At 44.1% G+C, this 21,266-nt stretch overlaps 1 protein-coding gene across 2 annotated transcripts; it reads left to right on the top strand.

The window, feature by feature from the left end:
• The first annotated feature begins 4,358 nt into the window (after positions 1 to 4,358).
• Positions 4,359 to 19,012, top strand: LOC310754256 (uncharacterized protein). Of its 2 annotated transcripts, none has more exons than XM_083596013.1 (7): positions 4,359 to 5,084; positions 7,585 to 7,705; positions 9,102 to 9,280; positions 9,579 to 9,778; positions 10,756 to 10,903; positions 13,145 to 13,278; positions 14,184 to 19,012. In XM_083596013.1, exons 1-7 carry the CDS (start codon positions 5,027 to 5,029, stop codon positions 14,898 to 14,900), a joined length of 1,557 nt encoding a protein of 518 aa, XP_083452139.1. In that variant the 5' UTR covers positions 4,359 to 5,026; the 3' UTR covers positions 14,901 to 19,012. The 2 variants fall into 2 exon arrangements, with proteins under 2 accessions (XP_083452139.1, XP_083452138.1); XM_083596012.1 differs by having other exon boundaries at positions 4,361 to 5,084; positions 9,096 to 9,280.
• Positions 19,013 to 21,266: the final 2,254 nt, after the last annotated feature.

Raw genomic sequence — 21,266 nt, 5'->3', positions numbered from 1 at the left:
TAGCCTCAGTATGCAGTATAATACATTAGCCAATCACTTTATTTGTGTCTCTGTATACTGTATTCTAGGGACGTGGGTGGCACTGTGGGTTAAACCACAGATCCTAGGACTTGCCAATCAGAAGGTCGGCGGTTCAAATCCCCGCGACAGGGTGAGCTCCCGTTGCTCGGTCCCAGCCCCTGCCAACCTAGCAGTTTGAAAGCACGTCAAAGTGCAAGTAGATAAATAGGTACTGCTCCGTCGGGAAGGTAAAGGGCGTTTCCATGCGCTGCTCTAGTTTGCCAGAAGCAGCTTAGTCATGCTGGCCACATGACCCTGAAGCTGTACGCCAGCTCCCTTGGCCAATAAAGCGAGATGAGAGCCGCAACCCCAGAATCGTCTGCAACTGGACCTAATGGTCAGGAGTCCCCTTTACCCTTTATACAGTATTCTAAAAACTACTATAAAGTGATGTTCACAACAAGCAAACCCACACCACCTTAATCATCAGTATGTTATTACCGTGCAACCAAAGGCAATTCAAAACAATTTAATAATAAATCCCAAATACGCTAGTGTTGTACCAAAACACACCATTCATAATTTATTACTAATACAAAGAGGAAAGGTCCCCCTGAACGTGGGGGTGGTGGCAACGGAATGAGCCCTTTTTAAAGGGCTGCGACATTTGGCACGCCACCCACACTTTGTCATTGCAAGTGGATAGGAGGGCAGAGACCAAGAAAGGTCTCCCTGAGGCCACATGGTTCCTAGAAGTAGGAGAGGCTTCTAGATTCACATCAGTTTTCTTTGTTCTGCTTTTTCCATGGAAAGGAGCTAGGATCTGCAAGGAACTGAAACCTCATCCTTTGAAGAGCGGACAATCTTACTCAACTCTGCTTGGGCTTGTGAGATGCTGAGATGCACCTGTTTGCAGCCACAAGGATAAAGAATTAATTAATTAATTAATTATTGACATTATTTAAAAAGCTGATTCTAACAATGCTGAATTGGATGTTATCCTCTTTTCCTCCCAAAGGAGCCTAGGGCGCCGAGCATCAATGGTAAAAACAATATTCAGCAATCAAATGCCTGAAACTCAATAATGAGGGAGATCAATGCACTTCACCGGGATGGGCATTGCACAAACCTGGAGCCAGCACTGAGAAGGCCCTGTTATGGGTCAATGCCAACCAGCAGCCCTTAGTGGCAGCACCACCAATAAAACCTCACTTGCCAATTGTAGGGTCTGAAATGGTTGGTAAACGTTTCACCTACCTTTTTGTTGACATGGTCAAGATGGTTAAGATTTGCTACTGCCCAGAGTTATTACAGGGTAGATTTGTAATTCTTGCAATCAATCAACAGAGCGAATGTTAGGTATGACAAGTTAAATAGTATAGGTCAAAAGGGATAAATTAACGGAGGACAGCAGGACCGGAAGGAATACATATTGCCATTAAAAATGGGGAGACCCTCTAAGAGTCTCACATCACCCAACTGCCCCACTGGGATGGGTGGGTGGAAGGAAGTATTCCCTTTCAGATAATTAGCTACTCATTCAAAATTGCACATACACAATTATGCTTTCAAGACTGTTTGCACCTGCCAGTGTTTTGCAGTAGACATATTGCTTCATTTGCGAATTGGTGCATGCCACATAGCTTCCTGCTATGTAAAGTTATCGTATGTAACTTTACATACGATAAATATCCCAGGTCTACTACTTTTTTGTCCCACTTTCATTGTGCTACTGTGCAAGAGTTCTGCAGCTAGCAAAATGGGGGTAGCATTTGGGAGCTATCACAGAATAACTAATAAAGCAGAACGATGTCTGCACAGCCCAGTATAAATTCAGTATTACTGCATCAATGAGATGTTGCAGACTAAACCCTCAAAACCCCCACAATATTTTGGAGATGGCCTAAGGCAGTTGCCTGCAGTACTCCTGGCTCAATTAGCCCTGTGGGTTAAACCACAGAGCCTAGGGCTTGCTGATCAGAAGGTCAGTGGTTCAAATCCCTGTGATGGTGGGAGCTCCTGTTGCTCGATCCCTGCTCCTGCCAGCCTAGCAGTTCGAAAGCATGTCAAAGTGCAAGTAGATAAATAGGTACCACTCCAGTGGGAAGGTAAACGGCGTTTCCGTGTGCTGCCCTGGTTCGCCAGAAGTGGCTTAGTCATGCTGGCCACATGACCCGGAAGCTGTACGCCGGCTCCCTCGGCCAGTAAAGCGAGATGGGTGTTGCAGCCCCAGAGCCATCTGCAACTGTACCTAACGGTCAGGGGTCCCTTTACCCTTTACCTTTTATCAAAACTTCTAATAAAACTATATTATTTAGTCATTTATTTATTTTACTATTGTATGTATAATAATATTTTGACTGTAAAAGTTTTGAAGGGTGCGATACAAAGCCTTGGAGATGAAACTGACTGATGGTTCATCAAATAATATACTTTGCATCCAACTATATGTTTCAAGCCATCATACCACTCAAACCTATAGAACAGTTACATCTAAATTCTACACGCACACATCTATAAAATTATTTGTGAGGCAATGATGGACAATCTAGGTTCCTTAAAATCTCTGTGGAAATCAGATTTGAAGTATAATACAGAGCCAACTGAGTAGCATAAACTTTGGGGGAAACGGTCATCTAAGTCCATATTTGTAAGGTTGAAAGAAAACCGCATAAAGATACTATCTTGGTGGTGTTGCACACCTCTCATATGCAATAAAAGAAACCCTCAATCAAACCCACTATATTGGAGAGGTTGCCTAGCGCTTAGGATCTTACACCCACATGTGGTGGAACTGCATGGTGGTTCAAGGTTTTTGGAGTTTAATAATGGATGAAGTCTTATTACAAGTCAAGTGGTTCTCTGTGATCCCATGCTAGCATGGTTAAACTGAAGTTTTAAAGGGCTAATAGTTTAAAGAATTATTAATCCTTCTTTTGGTGACCATCAGACAAATTTTGGCTCAAATTTGGAATACAGCTGCCAATGCACTTGTGGAAAAACTAAGCAACTTACAGACAACACACTAAGGACAATCCTGTGGAAACATGGTACATTTTTATTCAACACATCATAAACCGTGACATGACAAAGACACATCCATTGACTCATGGTAATTGCTGGAGTAAATCCACTGAGACAATGAGCATCATATTACCTAATGCCTTCAATATTTACACATGATTTGTTAAACACCTGTATGTGAATATCTTATGTACATGGAGTGAATGGCGAGCAGGGTGCAGGAATAGGGAGTTATTTCGAGCTAGACCATTTGTTTGTGTTTACTACTGAAAATGCATAGACTATAAAAATAAGAGTGAAAACTGAAAGAGTGGTAGAGCAGCACAGGAACAGTGGAAGCTGCCCCATATGGAGTCAGGCCATTGGACCATCTAGCTCTGTATTGTCCACACTGACTGGCAGCAGCTGTCTGGGATTTTCAGACTGAACCTGGGGCCTTCTGCATGCAAGTCACGTGCCGCTACTACTAAGCTACAAACCTTCCCAATAAACAATGATCCATCCATTGTTGACAGCTGTAAGAAAGAAAGGAACTATCTAGGGTGTAAGAAGCATTGGTTGGATGGGGGGGGGGCTTTCTCAGCAGCCACAGCCCAATTATGGACCACTCTGACCTGTGAACAGCAGTTGGCCCTCTCCCTCATTGTGTTTAGCTGGTCATTGAAGTCCTTTAATTACAGCAGGCTTTTATCATATAATGCAGGTAATGTGTTCATTAACACAGGAGTAGGGAGGAGGTTTGCTGATCTGTACCTGTTTATCATGCAAACTTTATCCGAAATGGTTCTTGTTTAATTAAATTTGAATGATCTCAGCCTGGTGTGGTGATTTGCAAAAATAATGTCACTGTTTTAGATTTTCCTGACAGTGGCCGTGATTGCGTCTTACATATTGGATATGGTTATTTCCCCACTTCTTTCTTATTCCCTTTTTCCTATTTACAGTGCTGCTATTGTTCTTGGTTAAAGGTAAAGGTAAAGGGACCCCTGACCATTAGGTCCAGTCGTGACCAACTCTGGGGTTGCGGCGCTCATCTCGCTTTATTGGCCGAGGGAGCCGGCGTATAGCTTCCGGGTCATGTGGCCAGCATGACTAAGCCGCTTCTGGTGAACCAGAGCAGCGCACGGAAACGCCATTTACCTTCCCGCTGGAGCGGTACCTATTTATCTACTTGCACTTTCATGTGCTTTCAACAATGAGCAGGGACCGAGCAACGGGAGCTCACCCTGTCGCGGAGTATTCGAACTGTCGACCTTCCGATCAGCAAGTCCTAGGCTCTGTGGTTTAACTCACAGCGCCACCCGCGTCCTTTGTTCTTGATTGCCCACCATCAAATAGCCATTGCTCCCAGGCACTTCTACTTTATAAGTTTTATTTGCTTGGGGTGGGAAACAGAACCATTTAAAATCATTGTCTTTGCATGTGAATGGCACAGATCATCAGGAATACACATCCCCCATGGGGAAAACCAGGCACCCAGTCATCACCCTCACTCTCCCTTTCCCTTTTTGCAGATGTGGATGACCACATACAGGTGAAAAGTTGGCAAGGGAAGTAATTGTGAGTGGGAATTTCAACCTGGATCTACCCAGCCCTAGTCCATCACTCTGTTAGTCTGTTTTTGCAAAAGGAGCTCTGTTAGACACTGACTGCTGAGATTAAAAGGGGCAGGTATAAAGCTTCCTTTTTACTTTGAATCAGGTGGCTTGTTGTGACGTTTAGTATCCACAGCATACTGGCTCCCAACCAGCATTCCACTCACAGATCATGTGCACATAAACAAAAGGACTGTCCTTACGCACCCTTTTCCTGCTCCTCCCCCTGTTCAAAAAGAATTTGCTCGCTAATCCTTCACTTAAGTAATTGGTGTGCAATGAGAGAACTCAGTCTTAAGGTGTGGTAACTTCAAGAATTCACCCTTCCACATTTGTCCGATTCATATGATTCAAATGCATGGCCGCGAGACAGATGGGAGGAGAGCAGAGCCCGCCAGCCAGGAACCATGGCCCTTGCATTGTGGGCTGCATTTTTGCTCTTTATCGGTCACTCCTTCCAACTTGGTAAGTCTTTGATTCCTTAAGTTGGTGAAGAAAAGTTGACTAGCTGTTCTTGGTTCCTAGTGCCTGCACCAGGGATGGGGAACTTGGGGACTCCTCTGAAAGTTGTGGGACTCCACCTCCCACCAGCCTCCCAGCTAAGATGAAGGATGATGGGAGTGGTAGCCCAACAACATCTGAATGGCCATAGCTGCGCCCACCCCCATTTCTGGCAAAGAAAGAATGTGTCCTGAAGGCCTTTTATCTATTTGTAGATAAAGGTCCTTCCAGGGCTTTGGGGGGGGGGATATAAGCTGAGAAGTAAATCCTATTTTCCAATAAATTCATGCACGCAAGCACAGGAATATGTTGCTTTGATAACATCAAGCAAAAACTGGCAAAAGGCGAAAGGTCAGCCAAGATGAAGTGATGCGATTAGGTAATTTTATGTTCTGAAGGTGATACTTATGAGAGAGTCATGGAATATATGTGCGTCAATTAATTTTAGATGACCATGTCTATTACTTATATCAAAGTGTGATAAGCAAGAACTACTGAGTTCTGGGGTCCTTATTCTGCTGAGAGAACTGTGGGTGTCTGCCCCCAAAGCCCTGACCTGCCCACACACTGGTGAGGTGTTAATGAGGTTTATATAGATTCACATAGATCACAGACACCTCGTTTGATTTGTGCAGCATTCTAGATCTTCGCGATTACCAGGACCCAGAATTACAAGGCATTAGGAAGTTGTGCTATATATGCAGGCATTTCTGAGTATTGCAACACAAATTTTGACCTTGGATAAGTCAAGGAAGTGTCCTGCCCTATCATTGGTTTAAGCTGATGGCTGTCAACTGAAATGATCAGCTGATATTTCCTCAAAGGAGAGGGTAAGGCAGGGGTCAGCAAACTTTTTCAGCAGGGGGGCGGTCCACTGTCCCTCAGACCTTGTGGGGGCTGGACTATATTTTGAGGGGGGGAAATGAATGAATTCCTATGCCCCACAAATAACCCAGAGATGCATTTTAAATAAAATGACACATTCTACTCATGTAAAAACATGCTGATTCCCGGACCGTCCGCGGACCGGATTTAGAAGGCGACTGGGCTGGATCCAGCCCCTGGGCCTTAGTTTGCCTACCTATGGCGTAAGGGAAGGGCTAGGGGGTGTCTTCCTGAAAAGGCAATCTACCTGTAAATTGAGCTAGAGGTGGCCAGGAAGGAGGGCAGCAGAAAAGAAAGCAGTTCTACTTAGTATGGAGGCAGCCACAGTCATAGGTGAAATGTGTCAGAGAATCAGGTCAATGCAAAGAAAAGTTGAAAGCATCAGGATACCTTTAGCTAATTGAGGATTCCCTCTGTTCCAATCTCCCAAGCCTCCCAATTCAAAACTGTTTTCCTCAAACCCCTATCCTTTCAGACCCCATTCCTTCAGGCCAATTCATATCCATTTAGGAAATGTTACCTTCAGGTACACAGAAAAAAACTGCACTGTTGCTTTAAGAGCCACCTAACCTGTAGAACTGGATTTTTAGAGCTCTACCAGGAAGCTGCACAGAGCTTTGCTTAATAAAGCTGTTTCTTTAACCATCGGCTGTGTGGAGCAACCACCACCGCCACCACCACTACTACTACTATTATTATTATTCATTTGTTCCCTACCAGTCACTCTGGGCAGCTTAAAGCATATGTCAAAATATAGTAAAACCTTAAATCTTAAAAAAGCTTGCCTATACAGGACTACCTTCAGATGTCTCCTAACAGATATCTGTTCAACAGACAATACACAGCATACATCTGCAGCCTGTATAATGGGTGGGGAATTGGCCCATTTGGGTGGGGCTGCCCACTTGTAACTCGTCTGACATCCAGTGATTCAAAGTTCCTTTGCAGTCCTGCTACTTATTTGGTAGATCTTTGAAGAAGATCTTCTGCATCCTGGTATGAGTTCAAGCCAGATCTGCAAACCACAGGGTGGGTAAGACGCTAGATTCAGTTTGCATTTAAAGGTGACCTTACTCAATCTGCTCTTTCTAAAACACAGCCATGATTCAAAATTCACCCTTCGGTGAATTTTGCAACACAGTTCTCTGGCCAAGTTATCGGTACAAAAATGTGTATGTTTGGGTAAAATTAGCGAATGCAACTTACAGACATGCATTGTAGTAGAGAAAATAGCTTTGGAATCACGTTATATTAAGATACATTGCCTAGAAGAATGCTGATGAATTTTCATGAGGACTTTTTTAAAAAGAAGCAAAATGCAAACTGCTATGGAAATATGGAGAACTTAACTACATACTGGGGGGGGGGGATGAGAAATGGAGAGAAACCAAAACCCATCCCAACCATCTCACTCTGCATCTGCGCCTGGCTTGAATCCAGCCTTTCCCATCCCCTGAATTCTAAGTATATACAGTATTCATCAGGATTTATCCTTTTCAGCTGAAAGTAGCATATTTGGAGAGCTCTTTCCTTCCAGAGTTCTTGATTTGTTCACTTCCCCCTTCTCATCCATTCTAAGGAATCCTGCTTCCTCCACAAAACGTGACACTCATTTCGGAGAACTTCTACACTTTCTTGACATGGCACCAGTCTCCAAACTCGACCAACAGCACTCAGTATGAGGTGGAGAAAAGTAATGGGTATGCTGACATTTTCTTTTCCAAGAACTACCTCTTTTGAACTTATACTGAACCAGACAATCAGTCCACCTAGCTAAGCGTTGTCAACACTGAGGGTCAAACTTGCCAAGAAGTTAACTGCGTGAGTGCAACTAATGTTCCTGGGTTTTGTTATTTGTGCAGCAGCTGTAGGACTGTGGAATGATGGGGAGGCTAAGTTTCAGTCTATCCACTCACACTCCCAGTGCCACAGTACTGACCAAAATCACCGCTTGAAAATTATTTAGATTTCAAGGAAAGTCTCTATGGGTGTTAAGAGCAGTTTCCCTTGATGTGTTTTCTGGGGGGTGGGGGGTGCATAGGTGACAAAGGAAAGGGCCTTTTCAGTTATGGCTCCCCCATCTGTGCCACTCTCTTTTCAGAGGCCTTCAGGTAAAAACATACTTTTCCTTTCAGGCTTTTGATTGGACTACAGTGATGTTGCTTGCTTTTAGCTAGGTTGCCAATGTTTTCTGCTGCTCTTATTTCTTGTTGCTCCTTGTCCATTTTTTTTAAATGAAGAACATATGTTTTCATGTAAATGTGTTTTTTCTACAATGTGTTTTAGTTGTTTATGCTTATGGTCTTAAATATGTTGCAAGCCTTTTGGATGCCTTTGTGCGTAACAAGAAATGATCATGTTCAATAAATAACAACAACAACAGGGGGTAAATCAGTGCTCCAGGTATGGAGGAACACCATTGGCTCCATCCTGGCCACAGTCTTCCTGAAAGCAGTATCATTTTGATCATGACTGAAATCATGAACAAGAGATTAACTTTCAGGGTAAGCCCTGGCCCAAGCCATGTTGCCGCTAGAGGCAAAACCCCAGATGGCAACCCCTGTGTCCTAGCCCTCAGCACCTTCTGGTGGCCAGCACTTGGCCCTGCCGGGTGCTCACTGTTGCTGGGTGCTTGCTCTTTGCTGCTCCTCAACCCCACCACTGGCACACTCATGGATGGCAGCAGCAAACCTATACTTACACCTGGGCTGCCCCAAAGAGGGCAAGCAAGAAGAAGGGGTGAGCAGAGGAGCCTGCCACAGCCATCCATGAGCCTGCCACTGCAGCTGCCAGAGTTGAGGAGCAGGAGGCAGCAAACACCCAGCAGAGTGTAGCACTCTGCAGCAGCGAAGGGCAGGAGCTGGCTTTGGCAACAGCAGTTCCACCTGCGAGGCGGAAGGCATGATGGTGTGGGGGTAGAAGGTGCAGGCCCCCACCCGACAAGCCTCTTGCTTGTCTTGCCACTTTGGGCAGTGTTGACTCTTCCTCTTCTCAGGGTGCTGCCCTTCACAGACAGGCTGGTTGTGGGTAAAGTGGAACAAATGCTAAGACAAGAGATGTCATGGTACTATTGCATCTTCTGCTTCTAAGTAACAGATCTTATCCTGACTGGATCAAAGAGCCGTCCTGCAGAAGAAGGAATCTCAGAGGAAACCGAAGGTGCCAGCTTCATCTGTCAGACGTTTTCAGTTTTTACCAAGCCAGGGTGAGAGCCCAGGATGGAGGCAGGTGGTCAGAATGGACCTATTCGGATTGGCTGCAGCCATACAAAGACAGTAAGGAAACTTTTTCTGTTGAAGACTTGAATTGGGTTAGGTGACCATGCATGTACTACTTTGCAGAAGAAAGGCGGCTCCTTCTGAAGGGGTGTCCTGTTCATCTCTGGTTTAAAACATAATGTAATGTAAACATGGATTTAATGTAGCACGTCGTCTAGTCCTGACATTCAGAAGAAAGTGCAGAGATTAAAAGTGCTGACGATGGCGAGATCTGAGTTGCCTGTTCTGCCTGGGGCACTGAAAGGTGAAAGGGAACCAGCCAAATGTATCTCCTTCTTTTCCTCTCTCTTTACAGCTGTTGTTGGCCCCCTCATTCTTTCTCTGGCTGCTGCAGATCGTAGCATTACGGTATCCATCTCTATGCCCCAGATCCTACTGAAGGAAAATGACTCATTGGATTTTACATCCCTTCTAAAGATCCGGATCATCCTCAGTAGTGAAGGGGGAGATTTCGAGGACGTAATGTTGTGTGGAGAGGAACTGAACAGCTGTTGGGTTTGTTGTTGTTGTTGTTGTTGAACAAGATTCTCCCTTTCCTTGATGCCCATTTCCTTGAACCAGGCAGATTGTATTGAATGGGTTCACACAGGGGTGGAGAACCTCAGGGCCAGAGGCTGAAGGCATCCTTCCTTGGCCCTTGAAACTCTGTCCTGGCCACCCTACTCATTGTCCTTGCTTTGCATGCCTAGTGTTTTTGCCTGGCTGGAATGTTTCCCTTAACATCGATAACATTTCTTGCTTGCCTAGATGGAAGATAGTAGACACTAGCCTATTATACAAAAGGGGAAGTTGTGTTTGTTGGTCCACCCACTTTTGCCCTGGCCCCACCCAGCACTGGCATATGGCCCAAAAGTGCTACAATTCTAAATTGTTTAATGGTTAATCCATCTTTGCAGGGGCCTCTGGGAATTGTAGCTGTGAGAGGAATAGGTGGTGTCCTAGCAACTCCCAGCACCCTTAGAAAACTGAAATTCCCAAGGTACTTTGGGAGAAGCCATGACTGTTTAAAGTGGCATGAAACTGCTTTAAATATATAGTGCAGATGGATCTTAGTGGAACTTATTTCTGAGAAGAGATGCATAGGAGTACAGTGCAACCGGGTTTTCTTTCTTTCCTTTTTGTAGAGGCTAGATTTGGACCAGGGATTTCCTGATCCACAACTCAGTTTCTTAGCCATTAGGCCACAGCAGAAATATCTAATTGTGGTTTTCACTGACCTTCCTCAACATGAATGACCACCAGATCCAATTGGAGTACTGCTCCCACCATCCCTGGCAACTGGCAATGTTGGCTGAGGCTGATGGGAGTTGTAGTCCAACATCTGGAGAGTACTAAGTTGGAGAAAACCTGTTTGCCTACAGCCTTATCTAAAGGCTTCCAGTTTAAAAACTGACCTTAAAAGTGACGCTAGCCTTTTGTTGTTTCTAAGAGCATGGAACTGCTTTGACACCCTGTGTGTCTTCTTTCCCAAGATGGATAGCAAACAAAGAAGAATAAATGTAACAAAACACCCCTTTAAGAATGTGAAGCCAAATACCAATTATTGCGTCAAAGCAGAAGTTGCCAACCAGCCAACCAGGGAAGCTGTGCGGTGTATTAAAACGCCACCTAGCTCAACAGGTAAGAGACAAAGAGGCTCCACCCCCACTCACTTTGGACTGGGGTAATCTACCTAATCTTTGCTGTTTTTGTGCACAACCCCAATATCTCAATGTGCAAGAGACTCCAGGGGTGCCTGTGCTTACCCAGGGTTCAGTTTCCTAGGAAGAAAGGTCAGCAGAGACTGTGCTGTCTTTAGAAGATGTGGCTTTATGTGGCGGCTAACAGATTGAGGTTGAATCCTGACAAGACAGAAGTACTGTTTTGGGGGGACAGGAGGTGAGCAGGTGTGGAGGGCTCCCTGGTCCTGAATGGGGTAACTGTGCCCATGAAGTACCAGGTGCGCAGCCTGGGAGTCATTCTGGACTCACGAATGACGCATGGAGGTACAGGTCAATTCTGTGTCCAGGGCAGCTGTTTATCAGCTCCATCTGGTACGCAGGCTGAGACCCCATCTGCCTGCGGACTGTCTCACGAGAGTGGTGCATGCTCTAGTTATCTCTCACTTGGATTACTGCAATGTGCTCTATGTGGGGCTACCTTTGAAGGTGACCCGGAAACTACAACTAATCCAGAATGCGGCAGCTAGACTGGTGACTGGGAGTGGCCACTGAGACCACATAACACCGGTCTTGAAAGATCTACATTGGCTCCCAGTACATTTGCGAGCTGGGGATGCGGGTGGCGCTGTGGGTAAAACCTCAGTGCCTAGGACTTGCCGATCGTATGGTCGGCGGTTCGAATCCCCGTGGCAGGGTGAGCTCCCGTCTTTCGGTCCCAGCTCCTGCCCACCTAGCAGTTCGAAAGCACCCCTAAGTGCAAGTAGATAAATAGGTACCGCTTTATAGCGGGAAGGTAAACGGCGTTTCTGTGTGCTGCGCTGGTGCTGGCTCGCCAGAGCAGCTTCGTCACGCTGGCCACGAGACCCGGAAGTGTCTCCGGAGCGCGCTGGCTCCCGGCCTCTTAAGTGAGATGAGCGCACAACCCTAGAGTTGGACATGACTGGCCCGTACAGGCAGGGGTACCTTTACCTTTACCTTTACATTTCCGAGCACAATTCAAAGTGTTGGTGCTGACCTTTAAAGCCCTAAACTGCTCCAGTATACCTGAAGGAGCATCTCCACCCCAATCATTCTGCCTGGACACTGAGGTCCAGAGCCGAGGGCCTTCTGGCAGTTCCCTTGCTGTGAGAAGCCAAGTTACAGGGAACCAAGCAGAGGGCCTTCTTGGTAGTGGCACCCGCCCTATGGAATGCTTTCCTACCAGATGTCAAAGAGAAAAACAACTACCAGACTTTTAGAAGACATCTGAAGGCAGCCCTCTTCAGGGAAGCTTTTAATATTTAACAGACCATTGTATTTTAATATTTGTTGGAAGCCGCCCAGAGTGGCTGGGGAAACCCAGCCAGATGGGCAGGGTATAAATTAATAATAATAATAATAATAATAATAATAATAATAATAATAATAATAATAAAAAAATTATTTTGGCTTTATGCGCAATCTCTGGAACATAACCCCTGCGTAAGTTGAGAGTCACCTGTATACTGAAAATATAAAAGTGGGATGGCTGTCTCCTCCACTCCTCTAAATATGGACTAAATTAAGATTTCAATATCTCTTTTTTTAAATAATATTTTTTTATTAAGCTTTCCATTTTAACAATCCAATCAGATCACATTGCATATTCCAAATTATACAAATACATCTCATATAGTCCAAATATTCTGCCAAATTATAAATTTTTGTTGCGGCTCCCCATGCTTCAATTTCAGTGGGGTCCAATCATCTTATGTTTCCACTGCCTTGAGTTTACAATAGTTCCTTCTTTAAATCTTCCTGTTGTTATCCTTCCTAAGATTTCAATATCAAGGTCGTCAGGATTAGCTTTCCAAAGGTTAAACTGCAATGGACCTACTTATTCCCCGGGAAAAGCCCTCATTCGCAATCCTGATACAATGGTACTTCAGTTTATGAACTTAATCCGTCCCGGAAGTCCATTCTTAAATTGAAACCATTCTTAAACCGAGGCGCACTTTCCCTAATGAGGCCTCCCACAGCCAGTGCCCTTCCACTGTTTGGATTCCGTTCTTAGATTGAGGTAAAGTTCACAAACCGGGACACTGCTACCAGTTTTGCAGAGTTTGTAAACTGAATCGTTCATAAACAGGACTGTTCTTAAACCGAGGTACCACTGTAGAATAGAATGGTGTTAATTGAAGAAAGGTTATTTTTTCTCCCAACTTTTCTTACCCCATTTCAGGTGACTACTGGACCCTTTCTGTTATAGTGTTGGCCTCTGTTTTTGGACTCATCCTGTTGAGTGGGGTTGGAAAGACTTTCCTTAAGCAGTACATGCAACTGAGCACCTCAGAAATGGATCTGCCCAAATCCCTGGTGAGTAGCAATTGTTTGCTTCAGCTTGGCACAAATAACAACAGATCTGCATCCTTTTTTGATAGAATGTATGCTTTGAGCCAGCTCTCTTGTGGACACATACAGCTGTTGTTGTTGTTGTTGTTGTTGACAGGGACCCAAGGCAATTTACAGATAAAAATAAGAACAGCTAAAAACATAGAAAAAATAACAATTAAAAACAATTAAACGTGTGTGTGTGTGTGTGTGTGTGTGTGTGTGTGTGTGTAGAAGCTGTCAGTTCCCCCAAGCCTGTTGGAACAGGCTATTATTCTTACCTGTATCGTCCTTGGACATCAGTGTTTTGCATACCCTACAATTTTAAACCAGTTGCCACCTGTGAAAGTCTCAATCTACATTTGCAGCAAAGTGAGTTGGTAGTGAGGAGAAGAATCCTGAAGTGATAGGATGAACTGTGTCATTTCAGACTGCAGGTGGAAGAAATTGCAGTCTTGAATGCTCCCCTCTGGGTGGGTGGGGGGAATCCCCTTGCAAGAAGACCTCTAGCATAGCAAGAAGCAAGCTGGAATAGAAGCTTTTTCACTGATGCTTTTATTAATAGGCAATGTTTAAAAAATAATGGGGGAACCTTAATATTGTGGAGCAGCAGATTGAAAAAAACAGAACAAGCAGTGTGCCATGCATGGGAAGGCTCGGACAAATAAGAGAGCCTTCACCTGACACCTGAGCAACTGGAGAGAGTATTCCACAAATGAGAGAAGCCCCTCTCTATCTAGTCACCACCTGTCTTGCCTTTGAAGAGAAGGACCTCTGATGGACCTCTGATGGACCTATTTCTCCCCATGAAATTTTATGCGGTAGCATACTGCCCTGTTGAATTTCTTCCTGGTTTACATAGGAGCAACAATCTGTTCATTTGTCCACAGGTTTTTCTGAACAGGAATTCATCTACTCTGATACCTGCACTTCACTTGGAAGCTGATTCCGTAGTTTTCATCTCAACTACTGTGCAGCTGCCCTTGGAAGACGGTCTGCCAACAGAGCAGGAAAACCCCCAGTTCCAACAGATTCCAGGCAGTTTAGGTGCTCAGGGATCAAGTGACTATTGTCCAAATGGTTTTGATAAGGGCAATGAGGACCCCTCTTGCTTGTCAGTTGCTGTTGTAGACTCCCTCTCATCAGGAGGGCTGGTGAGGGAAGATTATTCAGCTGATGAGGACTACAGAAGTGCTCTGGAGCTCTTGGAATCTTCTGAACACCCATCGCCATCACCAGGAGGATTTCGTTTTGGTGGCTTGGAGAAAGTCTCTTGGGAATGCAGAACTAGCTATAAAAGTGGCCAAGTGAGATGGCTGCCTTCATCTGGGGCTGATATTCCCCTCAGCTCTTTGAAGATGCAGGCTCATCTAGACACACAAGACCTTGTGTACAGTCCAGGACCTTTTGATCTAGTGAAAGGCTGCAATACCTACCCAGAGGCCCCAGCCAAGCAGGTCGCTGAGTTACAGGTGTACCGGGATCAGAGCAGTTTCTTAGAAGATGCGGAGCTTCGTAGCAGCTCCAGCCTGGAAGCCAAAGACACAATGGCAATGAGTTTCCCTGGCTATGAACTTCACCCACCCATCCTTTTCTGTGGACCATAGTTTTTTGATGTGTCAAATAAGCAACTGGGAAATGCAGAAACCCCAGCTGCTGTCTCACCTTACAGGAGAAGGTGGGAGCTGAAGAAGAAAGAGAGAGGTCTGTCCTGACGGGTCTTCAAAAGGGTTACTGGCCTCTCTTTCCCTCCCACTATATCCCACTATATTTTGCTTCCTGACATGCACAATTCCACCCTCCTCCAGCTCGCCACCTCACCCTGATCCCTGGCAACTGATGCCTGAAATGGCTGTTTCACTCTGCCTAATGGTAGGATGGCGAGACAGCAATCTGACTCATGAACCTACCTAATCCAAATGTAGCCATGTAACTGGAGTGCACAAAGGAGAGCCAGAAAATTGTAAGAAGGAGTAATGGTAGAACTCCTTCTCATGTGCCTCATGTGCACTCATCATCTTCCCAGTTCCCATATCAATGTTATAGAAACGGGGGTTCGCTTTTACAGCTGAAGTCCCACTCAAGGGGCTCAGAATTCCCCAAGGTCTGTTCTCAGAAAAATAAAAGGAGACAACAACCAAGTACTGTAAAGGTAAAGCAAGGTTACTTGTCTATCATGATATTTTATAAATTGCTTGTCTCACTCTGCCATTCATACTTTGGACACATTAACCATTCCTGTAGATATTGCAACCATCCCTGTCTCCTCTTCTTTCTTAGCCTATTCTTCTTGCACTGACTCAGATCTCTCCCCTTTTATACACAAAAGACCTCCATTTGGCAAGTTTCACCTTCTTCTGGCAAGTATCAAACCTGCCAGTTGCCCATCAGCAGTACATTTAGGAGTTCCTCACTACATAGGTGGCTGCTAGGGTCTGATATGGAACAAACATGGCTCCTCCATTCCCCTTTTGGCTCACTATAACATTTTGACATGAGTATCATTCATAAAACACATTATTCGTTCGTAAAAACATCTTATTTTCTAAGAGGAAGGTTATAAATTGATTCTTTCTGGGTGGCATGTGCATTCCATTTACAGCAGATACTCTTCCTGGTTGATGCTTGATGGAAGGCGCTGACAGCTCAACAACGGCGTGTTAATTATGTATCTGCACCGTTCTGTAAGGTGCCTGCTGTTGCAAAGAAGAAGCTAGCAAGGAGGGCAAAGGCACAGGTTCCTAAGGAAAAACGTGTTTTTTAAAAAGAGTAGCATCTTGGTGGCCATGCTTGTGAACTCCTGTTACCTTGGAACAGTTCCTGTGACATCAGTACAATAATGCTTCCAACTTTGCTAGAAGGCACCTAGGTATTCCACTTACCTGAAACAGGAAATTTCCACCATGCTTGGACCTTACCAGAGTTCCACTTTTGTGCAGTCCTGGTCTATTCCTTGCCGTTGTACATAGGAGGGTGTCTCCAGACTGTGTCTCTTGTGGGAGGGATTCAAATTGTGCAATTAAAGTAGATAAAAGTGCTCTGCCGTCCTTGGCCTGAAGGCATCAATAATGATGCGAGTGGGGGAATTAACTCTCAAGGAATGACAGACATAAAGTGGCTACAATATTTGCCCAATGCATTTTGAACACACTTATTCAGCGGCCCTGCATGTAAGAACAATGAACATACCTTATTGAAACATTTAAACAATATGCAAATATTGTTGAAACTAATATTATTAAAGCAGCCCCTTTGTAAATATATGCCGGTTGGCTACATTATTCCAAATATCAGGGGCACTATGCCACTCACTGAAGAGAGTGTTGTGTGCTCAGGCCTCGCTTGCGCAACGCTCTCCTCAGCGACTGGTGTTCAGTGAAAGAAAACGAAGCCTCCCTTGACTGGGCCAAGGCCCACCTCATCTATCATTCGTTTTCTAGAGTTCAGTCAGATGCCTTTACAAAGGCTTTACTTGGCCAGATAACAACATTACAGTGGTACCTTGGGTTAAGTACTTAATTCGTTCCAGAGGTCCGAACTTAAACTGAAACTGTTCTTAATCTGAAGCACCACTTTAGCTAATGGGGCCTCCTGCTGCCACTGCTCCGCCGCTGCACAATTTCTGTTCTCATCCTGAAGCAAAGTTCTTAACCCGAGGTAATATTTCTGGGTTAGCGGGGTATGTAACCTGAAGCATATGTAACCTGAAGCGTATGTAACCTGAGGTACCACTGTATAACATTGAGAGTAGTGAGGATTTTGAAAGACGCTTGGTTTTCAGTTCTTATATTGCATTTAAAAAGTGCAGATTAGGTAAATTTGCCTTTAAATGAGAAACTGGATCAAATTTCTTCCCCATCCCTACTCATCACTGACCCTTTGGGTCTTCTGATTCAACATACAGTGGTACCTCGGGTTACAAACTTAATTCGTTCCGGATGTCCGTTCTTAACCCGAAACCGTTCTTAACCTGAGGCATGCTTTCGCTAATGGGGCCTCCCGCTGGCGTGCAATTTCCATTCTCATCCTGGAGCAAAGTTCGCAACCCGAGGTACTACTTTCGGGTTAGCGGAGTTTGTAACCCAAAGTGTTCGTAACCTGAAGCGTTTGTAACCCGAGGTACCACTGTATAATGATAACAGCAAAGCATCTTCCCATTATTTTTCTCCTCCTACAACATGATGGGAGTCTGAGGAGCTACCAGGTGTGGCATGAGATTTTATGCCAGCAGCACCTTTTAGGTGTCGTAATGGCAGACCCTCCAAACGTCCCTGTTTTCCAGGGACAGTCCTGGATTTACAGAAGCTGTTTCTGTTTCTGATTTGATCCCAGAATGTCCCTATTTTCATCAGAGGGTATGGAGTTATGCAACCCCCAGCCCAAGGAGATAAGTAACTATATAACCTTTATAAGGCATCTGAAGGCACCCTAGTATAGGGAAGTTTTTTTAGAATGCTTAATGTTTTTTTAAATGTTTTTGTATATGTTGGAACCTGCCCAGAGTGGCTGGGGCAACCCAGTCAGATGAGCTGGACATAAGTTGTTGTTGTTGATGATGATGATGGTGAATAGGACGTCCCTATTTTCATCAGAGAAATGTTGGAGGGTATGTAATGGTGCCATAGGGAGGGAGCTGCCTTTTCCCAGTTCAGATTATCTGCCCATGTAGTCCGATCTTGTTTACTCTCTCAGGCTGGGCAGAGTAAACAAGGTTATTCACTACTCTTTGGCTGATCTGTGGCTTTGTTTAAGCAAACGATGCTTGTTTTTCCTGGATGGGCCTCATGGCCTTAGATAGCTTCAACTCAGCCAGAGCAATGGAAGGGAAATATATGCTTGGAACATGTCTTAATTCATGTATTTTTATATTTCCCACACCTTCAACACTGATCTTCCCAGGGCAGCTAACTGAATAGGGAAAAAATGAATTTAATTTAATTTACTAATTTAAAAGTAGTAGTAGTAGTAGTAGTAGTAGTAGTAGTAGTAGAGCATAGAAATGAATACAGGAAATTAAAATCACAAACTGAAGCAGGAACAGTCTATGGTAATAGATAGAAAAAAATATTTACAGGAGCAGGTCCTAAAGGGCTGGAGAAACTGGCTGTTTCATGACTGGATTACTGCAATGAGGTCTATGTCGGTCTTCCGTCACATTTGGTCTGGAAGTTGCAGTTAGTGCAGAATGCAGCAGAACAACAGGAGGCGTTGTCAGATTATAACACCTGTGCTCTGCACAGGTTACTGATTTTCAACGGGGTCAAGTTCAGGGTGTTGCTGTTAGCATATAAAGCCATTGACAACTTGGGATCAGTTTACCCTCAACCAGTTCTATTGGTGGAATTGGCACGACTAAAGCTGCCACATAATACCCATTCTGCATTTGTAAGAATTTGATTGTTTAGTACGGCAGCACATGCACTTTAGAACTCCCTTTTTACTGACATTAAGCAGGAGCCTTTGCTGTGGTCTTTTCAGAGCCTGCTAAAAATAAATAAATAATTTTTTAGACAAGCCTACCCAGAAGCTTAGAAAGCAGAGGTGATTTTAATCTGTTTTAGTGTATTAACTTTTGTATGTTTTAAAGTAGGGTTGTGATGTTTTTCTTGATTTCAATTGCTTAATTTTTTTGTAAATCACTTTGAGTTTTATGTTGTGGTTTTTTACAGTCAAGCAATGTATAAATTTTATGAAATAAATAAAAAAATAAAAAATAAAACACAAATGCATTTACCCAGCATCTTAACTGTAAGGAGGTCTCTCGGTTTACCTTTTCAGGGAGGGCATTCCATACAGCAGTAGGGAGGGATGGATGGATGCATAAATTGCAGTTTCTCTCCGTTGCTCATTTCCCCACCCTTAAGTTTAGTATTCCACATTTTTGGATCAGGTTGTTGTTGTTTTTTTAAAGTCCTCATGAAATTTGTCAGCATTTCACTTCAAATTTCTCCTGTTGAGTACACCATGTTGCAAGCAATTTCCCCTCCCCCATGTAATACATTTCATATTATTCTCATGGATACATGGCAAGGCTGCCATATTTCATTGACATAGCTGGAATATGGCAGTTGGAATCAGTGTGTCTGGGCATCTGAAGTCTAGATTTTTTTTAATGCACACTTACCCCAATCTACACATTATTTGGTTGCAGAACTACATTGTACAAATTAGAGAAGTACAAATTTAGAAGGTTGGTTGTGTTTGGGTTTACATATCATTTCAGAAAGTGTGGATTAGGTAGGTTCGCATGAAAAGCCTAACTGAATTTCTGTGGTCCAAATTGGTGTGTGTGCGTGTGTATTTGCAGGTGTAATTTTCTGCAACATGTCATTGATGCAAGAATAGTGCATTGCTGGTGGATTTATATTGGACCAGTCACAAGTTATTCTAAAGCGCAAGGAAAGCAGGACAAGAAATAAATTTGAACATCTGCGGTGTAAAAAGTTACAGGGTTTCCGCAGGAAGCTACAGGACATGGGCTGAAGAAAGCAGTATATCCACCTCAAAGTTTCTGCAGGTACAAACAGTATTGAAAGCAGAATCACGTATAACCACCCCAGTACCATCAAGAGCACAAATAATCATAAACGCATCATAATAATAAAAGTGTGCCTGGAAGTGGGAGTCCTATATAAATCATCATAAATAGAAGCTACGCTTATGAACCTTTTGGGGCTCATTTGATGCCCTTCTATTGCCTTGAGCCAGCCAGAGTGGTAGGATCACGTCAATAATTTTTCATCTGATGGCAACAGACAGCCAGTATATAGAAGCAAATTGAATACAGGACAGGAATAGATGTAGTTAGGACAAGCTGCCTAAAGCAATGACGGGCACTCCAGGCCAAGATGGATGACTGTTCTGACTCATCTGTCTTCTCTCATCCCTCTCACGGGATGTGCTGCGGAAGGGAAAATGAACCTGTCAAGGTTAGGGGTGAAAAACGAGTTTTGTAGCAGCTGATGTGACTCCTCTGGAAAGATGCATGTGGACTGTTTGTCCAGTTTCCAGCAGCCGGAAGAGCCATATGATAATGGCTCAGTTGTGGAGCCAGCAAGGAACACAACAGCAGAAAGTGGCAGAGGCAGCCACAAGCAAGAATGCTGTTGGAGCTTTGGTGTTTGTTCCTAGCATAGCAATCACTAGTTTATTGCACATCCATCCTGATTTGCTTGCATAAAACTTGTGCGGAGATTAGATCTGAAGTCCGTTGAACATTTGCTCTGATTTGTTTGCGGGGTGGTTGCATGACAATCAGCATCCATTCTGATATGCTTGCAGGGTATATCTTTCTATGGGTATATCTTTTGCATATCTTTCTATCAGTCATTCATTCATCCCTCACACCTAAATGCACTGGCCTGTTACTTTCCTGGCTGCAAAATAAATAAATAAATAAAAATTCTTCAAAACACTGGATTTCTTGCGCTGGGGAGCAAGAAGCCTTACATCCACTTTCAGTGACACAATCTAAAGTCCTGGTATGCACTTGAATCCCTCTTGCAAAACACCATCGTTCAGGGTAGATAAAAAAAAGTTATCCTTCAAGCAGCTCAACTGTGGAACTCACCCAAACTGGAGGCAGTGATGGCCAGCAATCTACAAGGCCTTAAAAGAAGATTAGACAAATTCATGGAGGCGAGGGCTATCGAAGGCTACTAGCCATCAAGGCTGAAATATACTCAGAGTCGCAAAGTGATTTCATGCTCTTTATTCAGCTCATAGTGGTGAGGAGGAATGAATGAATGAAAGTCCCCTCAAAGTATCTGCTTTATATACATTATTTACACAATGGGCTGCACATGATTGGCTAATTCCGGAATTCTACTGTAAGCCAATCAAGTTGTGGATTCACTTCTATCTGGAGCATGATTGGGTGGTTCCTGCCAACCAATCATACTGCTGCATTGTTCTAGGACCAATCAGACTGCTGCATTCTGAATCCTATTGTTCTAGGACCAATCAGACTGCTG

Source organism: Podarcis filfolensis (assembly GCF_964270895.1).
Source record: "Podarcis filfolensis genome assembly, chromosome: Z".
Taxonomy (NCBI): Eukaryota; Metazoa; Chordata; class Lepidosauria; order Squamata; family Lacertidae; genus Podarcis; species Podarcis filfolensis.
Note: the sequence above shows the minus strand (reverse complement) of the source record. Positions and strands in the feature narration are given on the sequence as shown.

Excerpts from the sequence above, each read along its gene's own strand:
- LOC310754256 (XM_083596012.1), top strand. The coding sequence starts at position 5,027 with ATGGCCCTTGCATTGTGGGCTGCATTTTTGCTCTTTATCGGTCACTCC. Across the intron at positions 5,085-7,584 it reads CGGTCACTCCTTCCAACTTG|GAATCCTGCTTCCTCCACAA; the intron begins GTAAGTCTTTGA and ends ATCCATTCTAAG. Across the intron at positions 10,904-13,144 it reads AACGCCACCTAGCTCAACAG|GTGACTACTGGACCCTTTCT; the intron begins GTAAGAGACAAA and ends ACCCCATTTCAG.